At 44.2% G+C, this 15507-nt stretch overlaps 1 protein-coding gene across 6 annotated transcripts in view; it reads right to left on the bottom strand.

The window, feature by feature from the left end:
* Positions 1–15507, bottom strand: part of BACH2 (BACH transcriptional regulator 2) — a 306097-nt gene that overhangs the window by 23422 nt on the left and 267168 nt on the right. For all 6 annotated transcript variants that reach the window (XM_074990881.1, XM_074990876.1, XM_074990875.1 and 3 more), the window contains one exon: positions 1229–2758. In XM_074990881.1, coding sequence (XP_074846982.1) covers positions 1229–2650 — 1422 coding nt within the window. In that variant the 5' untranslated portion in view covers positions 2651–2758. The remainder of the gene's footprint in view (positions 1–1228; positions 2759–15507) is intronic.

The raw sequence follows: 15507 nt of genomic DNA, 5'->3' as shown, positions 1-15507 counted from the left end.
AAGGCGCGCACGGCTGTACGCAGTTACGCCCTACTCTTCATGTGGCCATGCTTCATGTGGCCATGCTCTACATGCATGTCACTTTAGTAATACTGGACATAGGGGAAAAAATATGCAGACAGAAACTCGCAGAATCTGGCGAAGCTGCACGTGAGCAACAGTAAACAAAATGTGTTGTGGACCCCATGCAGAAAGCTGATAGGGCACATGCGGCCAACAGGCTGCAGTTTGTTTACCGCTGGTTAAGAGGCTAGGTCATAAGACCGAAAGGAAGCAAACCTGGGCCTACTCCTGGCTCTGTCACTGACCAGTAGTGTGAGTTTAGGTTAATTATTTCACCTTTTTGTGCCACTATTTCCTCTCCCACCCTTAGTCTGTCTCGTACAAATTGCAAGTGATTTAGAGCTGGTTTATATAGGGTAGTACCAAGCACTACAAGGCCATAATACTGTTTATATAGGGTAGTACCAAGCACTACAAGGTCATAATACTGGCTAGGCCCTGTCAGTACTACCATAATACAGGTTGAACCTCTCTTGTCCAGCACCCTTGGGACCTGACTGGTGCTGAACGAGAGAATTTGCCAGACCACAGGTCAACAATGTCTAGCACATTATGAACACTTCCATTGATTACTGGGCTCTTAGAAGATGTTTAGGGGTAAATTACATCTAAATAACAGCACAGAAGACAAAGAGCCAGGACTGGTGGCTGTGGGACCACGGTAAACTTGGCCACACCCATGATAAGAGGGCTTCCAGCTAACTGAAATCACACTGGATTGTGGATGTTGCTGGATGAGAGAGTTCCGGTTTAATGAGGTTTAACTGTATTACAGTCTATAAACCAGGCTTTAGGAAACAGTACCGTTTTAGAGAGGAAAAATATATATTTTAATTACCTATAATATATTTTTTCGCCAGGTGTCAGAAAGAAAAAGAGAGGGGACAGCATTTCTGTGACCATAAATTTACGCATCACTCAGCTGTTTGCCTCTGCTTATTTAATATTAATATTTCAGTACATGACGAGTCTCCAGGAGCTCAACATTGGTACTCATGCTCTCTCCACCCTTTCACATGCAGACTCAGCTGATGAGGAGGTGAATACACACCACCCGTTGCCTCTGTAAACTAGAAAGTGCTGGGCAAATGTTATTTAAGAGAATAAAGGACTGATTCAATAGGTCACAATGACCATTACATGTGTACTTATCTTATTTCCCTACCTCATGTCCTCTGTCTTGCACAGGACATGATTCACTGTCTGCTTCTGAGAACGACCCAGACTCATCGCTGGAGTTTGTTCCATAGGATGGCTCACATTTAATCTGGGGTCTCACTTGGTTGTACATTCCATCTCCCATCATGCCTGGCTCCTGATGTTCAGGGGCCAGGAATCGAGGTCCTTGGGAACAGGGGGAAGAGGAAAACTCACACAGAGGGAGGCTACAGGGAGAACCAACACTGCCATCCTCTGCATAGGAGTAGGAGGAACATGAGCTAGAAGTCCTGGTTCTGGTTTCCAGAGGAGGAGAGCGAGGGCAAACTTTAATTGGCACTGGGCAGCTGGTGTTAGGCCGCATCCTTCCTGGCAAGTGATCAGCTGTCAGTCCACTGTGGGAATAGGTCTGTGAACTGGGAAGGGATTGGCTGCCCCCAGCCCACAGACCCTTTGGCACAGTCTCAGTGAGGTCTTTGTCCAAGCTGCTCACACCAGAATATGAATGCACCGAAGTGTTTACTTGGTCACAAGCATTTGAAGAGAAGATAACGCTCCTCCTGTCCAGCTCGCCTTCCTGCTTATAGAGAGCTTCAAAACCGGGCCCTCTGAGAGGTGATCCCATTGTGAAATTGGAAGCATCCTTCTGAATGGCATGGGACTGCCCGTAATTCCCTGTGAAAGGGCTGTAGTCAGTTTTCTGGTCACCCTGAGTTGTCCCTTTGTCAAAAGGGCAGGCTGGACTCCTGGCAAAGTGCTGTTGGGAAGTACTGGGGAAGCCAACCAAATCGACACTTTTTGTTCTGTTGAAGAGAGACCTTAAGCAGGAAGGAGAAGACACACTTTTAGACCTGTCAACGCAAGTGGGGCTTGGCTGTTTCCTGTCCATTTCAACATCTCCTTCTTTATCCCTGATGTCAGGTTCATCTCCAGACAAGCAAAGCGTGATGCTTTCTTCGTCGTTGTCCTCATTCTGAGGCTCGCTTTTTATCTGCCCCACAGCAAGTCCTGATTTGAGGCCATTTCCAGAACCCTCTTCACTGAATGCAAAACCTGAGGTACTGGTGTTGTAGACGTTCTTGGTACAAGCAAGCTGGTATTTCTTATATCTGGGGTACCGTGTTACTGCGTCTTTGTCCAAATTGTCCTTGCTATTTCTCAGCAGGTCAGAGTCAGGCAGCATCCCTTCTTCCTTGTCTGCTCCAGAGCTAGAGGATTCAAAATTAAAGGGTTCTTGATGCATTCTGTCCCTCGGGCAGGATATCTTTGAAGACTCTGATTCCATGGTTTCCTCCTCCTCTCCATCAATATTTTGTTCATCGTGCATTCTCTGACAGGTGGGATCTTTTTTGCACAGGAACAAGCCATTTTCATCGTTCAGCAGCTGAGTCTGAAGGAAGCGGAAGCAGGAGTCCTCCAGGTTGTGCATGCGCAGGAATTCAGCGCAGTGGATGACCTCCTGAATGTTTTCTCTGCTGAGTAACAGCTTAGCAGTGTAGGCAAACTGTAACAATGGCCCAAATCCCCTGGCAGTGACCTGCAAAAACAAAACCAAACAGGAAAATTGACAGCATTATCATCAGCACTGTTGTTGTCCTAATCCTTTGAAGTGTAGTTAGATAACCTGACAGGTTTAAGAGCCATAAAGAAATACCCTTAAGTACCAGTTAATCTTTTATCAGCTCAGCAATGATGCTACTTCCAATAATTAATGCTGCCTGCTCTATGTTGCTTTTATATCTCATATTACAGGCTGAACTGAACACTGCAAGACTGAGTGACTTAAGGAGCCATGAACAAGGCATTTACACTAACAAAATATGTAAAATAGTATACTTTAGTATACACACTGTTAACCTGTCAGTGAATGAATTCACAGTTCTCCATAAACATGCTGCATTGCCACAGGATGATACAAGTGACAGTATGATTCTTCTAAGCCTGATGCAGAATGAACAGTCTGAATAGTATTTACTGACTAGACCATGAAAATTCAGATGAGAGTTTTATCCTCTAGCTTGAAAGGCAACCAGGCTAATGTTTCCTCAAATCTATGCTAGCTACCATTTATCAAGTTGCTATTTCACAAATAATGAAAGATTCTGAATTTGCACTGCACATGGGTTCTCTTCAGTCAGAGGAACTGTATTATTAATGGTTTCAGTGAATATGAATTACAGCACAGAGGGAATACATTAGCAGTCCTATTCAAATGCTACAAGTCTATAGAGTCCTAGTCCAGCGCATACTTCTACTTTATTTTAATGTGGGAATGAATTATAGTTATTTTCAGGATCGTGCTTCAGAGACAGAGATCAAGAGGTGGTGTGTGTGTGTGTGTGTGTGAGAGAGAGAGACACACGTATAACACGATCCAGAAAATAAAGTGAAGTACATTGCACTTGTCTTTATTCTGTTCCATCTTACTTGATTTCAGACGTATTCTCCAATTTGTCCAGGTCCCTTTGAATTCTAATCCTGTCCTCCACAATGCATGCAACCCCTCCCAGCTTGGTGTCATTCACAAATGTTATGCGCGTACTCTCCAAGATCCAAGTCATTAATAAAACATTGACTAGTGCTGGACCCGGGACAGACATCCATGATATACATCCCCCCAGTTGGATCAAACCACTGATAACTACCCTTTGAGTACAATCGTTCAACCAGGTGTGCACTTACCTTACATTAACTCAGACCAGCAGTTCTCAAGCTTTAACAAGCCAAGCATCCCCATTTTGATTTTAAAAATTTCAGGGATCCCCAAGACCTCCTGCTCAGTCCTTGCCCAGTCCCCCTTCCTGAGGCCATGACTCCACTTACTCTACCCCAGCTCCATCCCTCACTCTCCCCACCTGCCACTAGGAAGGGGCAGGGGGTTCAGGTGCAGGAGGTGGTGGAGGGTCTGGGAGGGAGTTTGGGTGCTAGAGGAGGCACAGGGTGCTGGCTCTGGGCTAGGACAGGGGTTAGGGTGCAGGAGAGGATGTGGGTTCTGGTAGGAAGTTTGGATGCAGGAAGGGATGCGGACCACAGTTGAGAAACACTGATCTAGACTACCTCACCCTAGTTTGCTTATGAGAACATCATTGGTGACTGTCAGAAACCTTGCTTAAATCAAGATCTACCATGTCCACTGCTTCCTCCCATTGGAATAATTATGTATGTTTGGAACTGACCGACTCCTACTGCTAAAGCTATGAGTGAATCATGCACATTGTTACAATACAGTGCTTATAAATTCTTTGCCACATAAAAGCTACCTTATACAGGCCTTGTATTTTGGAGAAAAAAACGAAAGAGTGTGTTTTAAAGGGAAACCATTCTAAAGCCAGTTTATCAAAAGCCCTACTACATAAACCTCAGGAGGAGAGGAAAACAATTTTTTCAGACGCTTCTAAAAACAGTTCTCAGTAGATTTTCTGTACATAACAGTACTGCAATAACTACTACTTTAGAAAACTTCTAACTTGACTGCTTGCATGTTACACATGTCTTGCAAGAAAGCCTATACATTCCCTTTACAATATACCTCTGGTGGAAAACCACCCAGATATAGGAGTTGGCTATTGCTGTGCAGCGTTACATTTTTGCCTTTCTGGTAGATTATCTGTTCAATGAAAGCATATAGGCATGCTATCTATATGCAGCTTGATTAGCAACCTTATTCAGAAACCCTAAAAGTAAGAACAACCATAATGGGTTAGACCAAAGGTCCATCTAGCTCAGTATCCTGTCTTCTGATGGTGGCCAATGCCAGGCGCCCCAGAAGCAATGAACAGAACAGGCAATCACCAAGGAATCACCATCTCCTACTGCCCACTCCAGCTTCTGGCAAACAGAGGCTAAGGACGCTATCCAAAACCATCTTAGCCTTATGCTTCGTGAGGCAGAGCGTTGAGGTGCAGAGCGTGTGGGAGCTCTGGCTGAGGGTGAGGGCTCTGGTGTGGGGCTGGCAATGAGGGGATCAGGGTGGAGACAGAGAGTTGGTTTGCAGAAGGGGCTCCAGGAAAGGGGGTAGGGCTGAGGGAATGGGAATACAGGAGGGGGCTGTAGGTAGAGGCTGGGAGTTGGAGTGCACAAAGGGGTGACAGCTCTGTGGCGGGCTTGGTAATGAGGAGTTTGAAGTGCAGGACATGGCTCTGGGAGGCCTCAAGGTGAGATGGGGGGTTGGGTTTACCTGTGTACTGACACTAAGGCAGGCTGCTTGGTGCCTGTCTGTTCCGGGACACCACACTGAACCCCAGAAGCAGCCAGCAGGTCCAGTTGTTGGTGAGGGGAGGAGGTATGAGGCTCTGTGGTATATGCAGCTCTGCACCTAGAAGCTGGACCTGTTGGATTGGCAGCTTTCCTGCTGGCCCCAGTACAGAGCTACCTTGGCCAGGGAAGAGGGGCTCCTCCCTGCTGGCCCTAGCATGGAGCTGCCACGGCTGGCTTGAAGGAACCGCAGCATGCTAGCCCTAGCAGAGCTGCCTGGCCACAGAAGCTCCCCGCCCGCTATGGGAGCTTTGGGGCTGCAACCCTGAGCCTCTGCATGGGGCTTAATTGGAAGCTGAGGGATCTTAAGTTGACTGGGTGAAGAAATACGTTCTTGGGTTCATTTTACACCTGTTGTCTATTAATTTCATTTGATAAGCCCTAGTTTTTTTTGTAAGAAGTAGGTAATTTTTCCTTATTTCCTTCCTCCACACTGCATGAGTTTCACAGACTTCTATCACATTCCCCCAGTTGTCTCTTTTCCAAGCTGAAAAGTCCCAGTTTTATGAATTTCTCCTCACATGAAAACCATTCATGCCCCTAATCATTTGTGTTACCTTTTTCTAAGGTCAATATATCTTTTTCAGGTAGTGTGATCACATATGCATACACTGTTCAAGATAGTGGCGTACCATGGATTTATAGAGGTAATATATTTTCTCTCTAATTTATATCCCCTTCTTAACGATTCACAGTATTTGGTTTGTTTGATTGTTTTTTGTCTTCTGGTGGACATTGAATGGATGAAAACAAAGAAGCAGTCCAGTAGCACTTTAAAGACTAACAAAATAATTTATTAGGTGATGAGCTTTCATGGGACAGACCCACTTCAGATCACAGCCATACCAGAACAGACTCAATATTTAAGGCACAGGGAACCAAAAACAGTAATGAAGGTTGACAAATCAGAAAAATTATTATCAAGGTGAGCAAATCAGAAAGTAGAGGGGCAGAAGGTGGGGGAGTCAAGAATTAGAAAGAATTAGAGCCCTATGGGCTCTTTTGCATACTTGGCTTAATCTAATTCTTGACTACCCCCACCTTCTGCCCCTCTACTCTCTGATTTGATCACCTTGATAAAATTTTTCCTGATTTGTCAACCTTCATTACTGTTTTTGGTTCTCTGGGCCTTAAATATTGAGTCTGTTCTGGTGTGGCTATGATCTGAAGAAGTGGGTCTGTCCCACGAAAGCTCATCACCTAATAAATTAATTTGTTAAACTGCCACTGGACTGCTTTTTTGCTTTGATAGTATATAGACTAGCATGGCTTTCTCTCTGTTACTACTGAATGGATATTTTCAAAGAACTTATGACTCCAAGAGCTCTCTCTGGAGTGGTAATAGATAATTCAGATCCATCATTTTTTAAGTTTATAGAATCATAGGGCTGGAAAGGACCTCAGGAGGTCATCTAGTTCGCCTCCTATTTCAAGCAGGATCAACCCCCACTAAGTCATCCCAGCCAGGACATTGTTAAGCCGGGACTTAAAAACCTTGAGGAATGGAGAATCCACCACCTCTCTAGGCAACACATTCCAATGCTTCACTGCCCTCCTGGTGAAGTAGTTTTTCCGAATATCTAACTTACACCTCTCCCTCTTTAACTTCAGACCATTACTCCTTGTTCTGCCATCTGACACCACTGAGAACAACTTCTCACCCTTCTTTTTAGAGCTCTCCTTCAGGAAGTTGAAGGCTGCTATTAAATCCCCTCTAAATCTTCTCTTCTGTTAACTAAACAAGCCCAAATCCCTCAGCCTGTCCTCACAGGTCTTGTGCTCCAGACCCTTAATCGTTTTTGTTACCCTCCAGTGAACCTGCTCCAGCACATCCATATCCTTTCTATATTGGGGGGGCCCAACACTGGACACAGTATTCCAGATGTGGCCTCACCAGTGCTGAACAGAGGGGAACAACCACTTCTCTAGATCTGCTCGAAATGTTCCTCCTAATGCACCCTAGTATGCCGTTAGCCTTCTTGGCTACAATGGCGCAGTGTTTACTCATATCCAGCCTTTCATCCACCATAACCCCTAGGTCCCCTTCCATCGTACTGCTACTGAGCCAGTCGGTCCCCAGCCTATAACAATGCTTGGGATTCTTCCACCCCAGGGGCAGGACTCTACACTTCTCCTTGTTCAACCTCATCAGATTTATTTTGGCCCAATCGTCCAATTTATCCAGATCATTCTGGATTCTCTCTCTACCCTCCAACGTATCTACCTCTCCCCCTAGTTTTGTGTCATCCGCAAACTTGCTGAGGGTGAAATCCAGTCCCTCCTCCAGGTCATTAATAAAGACGTTGAACGACAACGGCCCCAGAATTGAGTCTTCCGGCACTGCACTTAAAACCGACCACCATCCAGATACTGAGCCACTGACCACTCCCCTTTGGGCTTGACCATCAAGCCAGCTTTCTGTCCAGTTTATAAGCCAAGGATCCAATCCATATGTCCTTAACTTATGGACAAGAATGTTGTGGGAGAGCGTTATCCAAAGCTTTGCTGAAGTCAAGATATATCACATTCACTGACTTCCCCATGTCCACTGAGCCTGTTACCTCATCATAGAAGCTAATCAGACTGGTCAGGCAGGACTTGCCCCTGGTGAATCCATGTTGGCTACTTTTGATCACTTTCCCCTCTTCCAAGTGCTCCAAAATGGATTCCTTGAGGATTCCCTCCGTTATTTTCCCAGGGACTGAGGTAAGGCTGACCGGTCTATAGTTCCCTGAACTGTCCTTCTTAGTTGGAACTATGTTTCCCAGTGTGCATGACTTTCCATTTATCAATACTGAATTTCATCTACCATTTTGTTGTCCCATCACACCCCCTTCTCTGAGATCCCTTTGAGCTTTTCATAGTCTCCTTTAGACTTAACAAGCCTGAGTAATTTTGCAGCATGCTGCAAATTTTGCCACTTCAATGATTATCCCTTTCTCCAGAACATTTACGAATACGTTGAAGTGTGTTCGTCTCAGTATGCACTCCTGGAAAATACCAGCACTTACCTCTCTCCTTCCTAAAAATTGACCATTTATTCATATCCTTTGTTTCCTATCTTTTAACTGGCTATTGAGCCACAAGAGCGCTTTCCCTCTTGTCCCATGACAGCTTACTTTTCTCAAGAGCCTTTAGTAATAAGACTTCTCCACATGCATTTTGACCCCAACAAAAATTGTAAAAGATTGGTGATGTATCGTTTCCCTTCACAAAACACATGTTGATTCTTCCCCAACAAATCATGTTCATCTATGTGTCTGATAATTCTGTTTCCTTTTTTTTTTTTGAAACAACAGTTACAGTTTGCCCAGTTAGTCTTATCAGCCATTAGTTGCTGGGATCAATGTCCACATGCCAGAGAAAATAATAATAAATAAAATGATTGCAGAATTGGTTCAAAAACCTCTGGTAGTCCAGACATAGCTTAAGTCTTACCTATTGGCTACAGCTGTAGTGAATGACAATGTATTTGAGGTCAGAGGAGACTTGGTAGAATAAAAAGAGTGTCATGGTAGTTACCTACCATAACCACTAGGGGGAATGATTGCAAAACGAATAGCACTATGTTTTCACCTATGCTGTTTGCTACAGTGTTCTAAAGAACCTTGTAACTGATTTATTCTACAGTACCGCTATCTTCCAGGTTGACTGATTTTTCAGTTCTAATAGTGCCAGATGATAAATACAGCACTCAAGACAGCTGTTACATCTGTCTCATGCAGAGAATGTCAGAAGCAGAGTTTTTGCTATGCTAAGGAGGAAATATGGCAGACACCTCCTTAAGATATGTAGAAAAAGTCTGAATAAATGGCAGATAAGAGAAATGGTCAGGGAATGGTTGAGCAGAGAAAATTCGTAACTCATCACTGTCTGGCTCTTAAGCTCAAGTTGCAGCTGTTCCCTTTTTAGGCTTGGGCGGTCCCTGGTTCAGCTCCTGCGCTGGCCATGATGGCAGCTGTCATGCTTGATCCCAGTGATAAAAATTTAACGTGGAACTCTAAGTCAATTCTGTCTTACTTAGCAACACAAGGTCTGGCTCGCAGTGGAATGAGATGCTGATAAACACTCTTAGAAACTGGGTATAGTTGAGAGACAATTATCAAGAGATGGTGAGATTACAAGGCACTTGTATTCATCTAGTCTGACCTACTGCATACAGCAAACTAATTTGGTCCTACCAAATTCACAAGCCATTTTGGTCAATTTCACAGTCAATAGGATTTTTTAAATAAATCAAATTTCCTGATTTCAGCCATTTAAAGCTGAAATTTCATGGTGTAATTGTAGGGCCTCCGACCCAAAAAGGAGTTGGGGCAGGTTGCAAGATTATTGTAGGGAGTTTGTGACATGGTTACCCTTACTTCTGTGCTGCTGTTGGTGCTGCTGTCAGAGCCGGGTGACTGCAGAGTGGTGGCTGCTGGTTGGGATCCCAGCTCTGAAGGCAGAGTCACCACCAGCAGCAGCACAGATGTAATGATGGTTTGGTATGGTATTGCCACCTTTACTTATGCAGTGCTAGCTGCGGAGCTGAGCCCTCACCAGTACCTGCCACTCTAGCTGCCCAGCTCTGAAGGCAGCAACACAGAAACAAGAATGGCTGGCATAGTGTGGTGTTGCCATCCTTTCTTCTGTGCTGCTGCTGGCAGAGTGCTGCCTTCAGAGCTGGATGGCCGGCCAACAGCCACTGCTCTTCAGCAACACAGCTCTGAAGGCAGTGCAGAAGTAAGAGTGGCCCAACTGCAATGCCACTAAAATAACCTTGTGATCCCCCTAAGACAGGGACCCCAATTTGAGAAATGCTGGTCTTGCCCATGAAATAGGGTAAATACACACAAAAAGCCCAGACAGGAGAGCAGACTTTATGTTCCATGACACCCTTTTCATGGCCATGAATGTGGTAGGGCCCTAGCTGTAAGACTTCACTAAATTAATTCCTAAATTTTGTAAATTAATTACAAAATACTACAGTTAGTGGCAAGTTCAGACCATATACATTTATCGAGTTCCAGACCCAAACCCATTTTAGATCATTCTGTCCCTCCCTTTGCTACCCAGAGAACAATGCTCGGTGTTTTGTTCTGTCTAGTTTTAACGGACTTAAGTGATTGGACTTCCACTATTTCCTTTGGCAGACTGTTACTAGAAACTACTTACGACCTCACTGCTAGCAAATTCTGATTCCCTTATTTTCAATCGCACAATTTATTGTTTTACATCCTTGGATCACTCTAAACAATTACTCTTCCTCCTAGGCATTTTGACATTTGAAATACCTGTAGAATTATATTCCCTACCCTCCATTCGCTCTTATTTGATATTAAATCCAAAAACTAAACAATCTAAGTGAAATACTTGGAAAATAATAGCATTCTCTGACAACGGGTAGTAAGACTGGAAAGCAGATTATGCATGAGCAGGCAATGCAAAACTGTTAGCAAAAGCCACCAACCCCATTATGGCTGCACATGAAAAGGCATGAAGGTGTCATTCTTACATAGAAATGTCCAGAACTGCCTGCTCTGCTGTAGGAGTAGTAAAATTGTAGCCAGTCTCTAAATATATTTGTAACTTTTTACCAGAAATGCTACAGAGAGCTCAGGACAGCTCAGTTGTATCAAAATGTGAATAAATGGTAGCTGAACTCAAAGGAGAATGAGGAAAGTAGCTAAGGGGCTGGAAGAGTCTCAGAGAGGTAACCATGTTAGTCTGTAGCTGCACAAACAACGAGCAGTCCTGCAGCACCTTAAAGACTTACACATTTATTAGGTCATGAGCTTCCATTGGTAAGATCCACTTCATCAGATGATTGGACTAGACAAGCAGAATCCAGGGTTTATATAGTGGGAGAAGGGCAAAGGAAAAGGTGTGGGGGGGGGAGAGGACGCGGTTACCTGTCACTAGCAGGACCAGTACATGAAGCCAAAAGTGGAGATCTAAACTATCTCATATGTTAAAAGAACAATTTCCCCACCTTTGATATTCTCAGGCATGGAACACATCCTACTTAACTTAATTTGATTCATATACTGGTTCTGCTAGTGACAGGTACCCAGTCCCTTTTCCTCCTTCCTTTGTGCCCTCCCATTACATAAACCCCACATTCCAGGTGTCTATTCCAATCACCAAAGAAGTGGGTCTTACCCATGAAAGCTCATGACTTAGTAAACTTGGTAGTCTTTCAGTGCTGCAGGACTGCTTGTTATTTATGAGGAAAGAGTGAAAGGCCTAAATAAGCAAAAGTTGGCTTAGTAACAGGTAAAGTGGAATCAGATCCCATTTACACAGAGCAAAAAATATATCGTAGAGAAAAAAAGACCCTTGCCCTGGCAGAGGTGGACTAGATGTCTTGGTGAGTCTTTTCCTGCTCTGATTTCTAGGACTGTGTGAGTGACATCATTCATAACTTATTAGGGAATAACTAAAATATCTTGGGTGTTTAAAAGGCTAATTCTTTAAAAAAACAGCAGGAGGCATTAACCTGCCCATTAGATGCAAAAAAGTCGGTGGAGTGTTAGCCACGTAACACTCATTGCCTTCTGCAGGGGTATAAATTGCTACATCAGAACTCTGCAATGCTTTGAGAACTTAGGGATAGGTATAAGAGCAGCCAAAGGCTTTCATTGTGAAATCACTTATTCAGAGAATTAACTTTATGCTCTCACGTGGCAAGCTAAGTGTACATGTAAAATGCTTTCCAGCTCATAGTTTAAATTTATAATAGAGTCTGTAACCTCTGAGGGATCACTAAAACATCTGGAACAGTACAAATAGTTTTCCTTCATCTCTATCTCTAAAAAGCGATGAAACATATAGGACGGGGTGTTGGTGTGTGAGCGAGTGTAAAATCAGGAACCATCTATTCATTATTTTATTGCTTCCTGGTGGCAGCTTCTGTAATACTCAGTCTGTCAGCGGCATGTGTAAAGACTTTGTAATCAACTTCAGAGCTGGAGATTGTTTCCTAAACCTTCAGCCTTATTAGTCAAATTAGTGTCTCCAAAGCCAATAAGTTCTTAATGCTGCAACTTATATAATCAAGAACACCCTAAAAATAGAAGATAAGTTAGGGACAGTTAACTGTCCCTATTTTTTTCCATCATGTGAAGAAGGCCTCAAGCATAAAACAACACCCCTAATCTTATGTGTTATAATTAGCATACCCTGTATTCTTTCTTTTGCAGGCAATGGGTGGGTATAGTATGTGCATTGTTTTCCCAGTGTAATTTAATAACTGAAATCAGTAACTAGGATATTATTTCATTAAGATTTAAGTAGCTTTCTGATTATGTTTAGTTATCTTTAACAGGGTTTCCTGACACATTCTGTTTTTCCCAGCCTGCAGTTTTTTGTTTGCTTGCTTTTACATTTTTTCAGACACTTTGCAAAATATCCCACCCTATTTGCACAGGCAAACACGCAGTTGCATGTGCAAAATGGATGCAGAGTTTCATTAGTTGCTTATGCAAATGCCTATCAGCATGCATATGACACGTGTGTGCAAGATTAGACATGGCTTTTGAAACTGCAGTCTTTTACGATAATACAGCAATGCACAGCAGGTAGGAAAAGAGACTCAAAGATGAAGAGGAATAGGATACAAAGAAAATAATACAGCTTTTATTTTTTAAGCCAGAGACAAGTATGTCATCCTTTTACTGGCTCTTTTGGCTTAATTGTGTGGTATCCCTCAACCCCAACAGCATAAAGAATGGTAGCTGTGCAATCACGATAGTGCACATTTCTCCAGCCTGATAATTATCAAGAGGCTACTGGGTTAGACCCATTAATCTAATTTCATTTCATATAAGGAATCCACAATACTCTTTAAAATCCAGTTAGGTGCAGAAGCAGGAAGGCCACATGAATTTGTATTTGGGCTTTTAAATACGTCATTAAAAGCAGTTCTCCTGCTGGTACAGAAGTAATGAAAGCTCTAGGCAAGGTCTGCAGTTTTTCTTGAAAAATGTCTTTGTGCTCAGCCTATTTTTAGCTTGAGTTTTACTTTCTACCCACTCAGGCTGGTGATCACAAACATAAATACGCGACTGAGCCAATGTCTAATTGATAGTCTAATATCAAATCAAAGGTGTGGAAAGTGGGACTGACCACTTTTCAACAGAAACAGCTCTGCCTCAATGCATTCTAATAAAAGGGGGGAGCCCAGCCCAGGAAGCTCTTTTTTGCCACAATGCTGATTTATCCTTTTCAGTGAAAATAAAAACTGAAAAAAGCAGACTAGGCACCTGCAAAGCCACACTGCAGCCAGGGTAGGGATGTGACACAGCAGCTTCTCTTTGACGTACATCCACTTCAAATGCCTCTTAAGAGGTCAGGCTTCAATGTCAAGAAGTGCCTTAACTCCCTTTGTAGTTTTACTTTTATTTAGGAGGTCAAACTGGGATCACTCTTATGGCATCCAATTTTGCTTTTACAGTAAAGGTTTAAGCACGGCAGCCTCTTTTGCGTGTTCCAGCCTCTGATCAGGAAGGGGAGATGTCTTCTACTTTCTTTGATTGCTTTGGCAGGGGTATTTACAAATTGGAGGAGGACAACCAAATCTATTTCCTTTTTCTTCATTCCCCTGACATAACGAACACCTAGAGGGTCAGCATTTCAGAGAGAAACCTACTTGCTCACTCGCTAGCAGATCACGGGCTGTGTAAATTCCAGTTCTCGAAGTTATCTAACACCCAGGCACAAATTCCAGCTGCTCATGCTTACCGAGAATGGGGCATTTGAAAAACCTCACTAAAAATAAAACCTGACTTTCCACTCTGAATATGGGCTTTTTGATCCTGCATTTTGATCTTCATTGGTGGAACCTGGCAGCCAGTCAGCTGAATTCAACTTGACCAAGTGTGGGTTCAGATTTCTGGCTGAAGTCATAACTTTGAGCAGCCAGGGTCCAAAGCCCTCCTATAACGTTTGCATACTTGGTCTATGTAAATAAGAATTGCGATTTTCAGGAGTCAAAACTAACACTTAGTGGTTTTTAAAGATTTATTCCTGTCAAGTGAACCAGACACCTTGTTTATAGTTTACAAGGATCTTGCCAAAAGTGAATGCAAATGAAAGGTTTCAGCAACAGGCCTGAAATTAATACCCAAAGGTGCTAGGATGGTCTTGGGGCTGAAGCCAAGAACGAAAGTGAGGAGATTTAGGTTCTGGCTCAGAGACAGAACTAGGGTGGCCAACATTCTAGGTAGACAAAACCAAACACCCTTGCGCTGCCCCAAATCCATGGCCTCACTCTCTCCACCCCGCTCATTCTCCCCCATCTTCATTCAGTTTCACCAGGCTAGGGCAGTGGGCTGCAGTGTGGAAGGGGTTCAGGTTGTACAGCTTCAGGTTGAGCAAAGGGGCCCCAAGCTGACGGACGGGGGGGTGAGTGAGAGCTCTGGGGTGGGACTAAGGATTTGGGGTGCAGGAGGAAGCGGAGAGGTTCGGAGTGTGGGAGGAGACTCAGGGCTGCAGGATCTGGGATGTGGCCAAAGGTGAGGGGTTGCAGGACACAGGCTCCATGAGGGAGTGTGGCTGTGGGAGGAGGCTCAGGACTGGGGCAGTGGGCTAAAACATTAAAAGATGTTCACAGTGCAGACTCTGGATGGCACTCACCTCAGGCAGCTCCCAGGAGTAGTGACATGGCCTTCCAACTCCTAGGTGCAGGGACAGCCCAGTGACTCTATGTACTGCCTTGAGCACAGGCGGTGCCCCTGCAGCTCCCATTGGCCACTGTTCCAAGCCAATGGGAGCTGTGGAGCTGGAGTTTGGGGCAGGGGTAGTGCGCGGAGCCATAGGGACATGGTGGCTGCTTCTGGGAGCTGCGGGGAGCCTGCTTTAGTTCCACTGCACGACCAGCTGGACTTTTAGTGGCCCAGGGTCTCTTTTAGACCAGGTGTTCTGGTCAGAAACAGCCTGGCAGCCCTCAGGGATGCTACCTAGGCCTCAGCCATTCTGCACCTCTTTTTCATGGGTGAGATCCCTGGATGGCAAGTGCTTCAGTAGCATTAAATACTAGGATGATAAGGA

This window comes from Carettochelys insculpta, chromosome 3 (assembly GCF_033958435.1).
Source record: "Carettochelys insculpta isolate YL-2023 chromosome 3, ASM3395843v1, whole genome shotgun sequence".
Lineage (NCBI taxonomy): Eukaryota > Metazoa > Chordata > Testudines > Carettochelyidae > Carettochelys > Carettochelys insculpta.
This window is presented reverse-complemented; position numbering and strand designations above follow the sequence as displayed.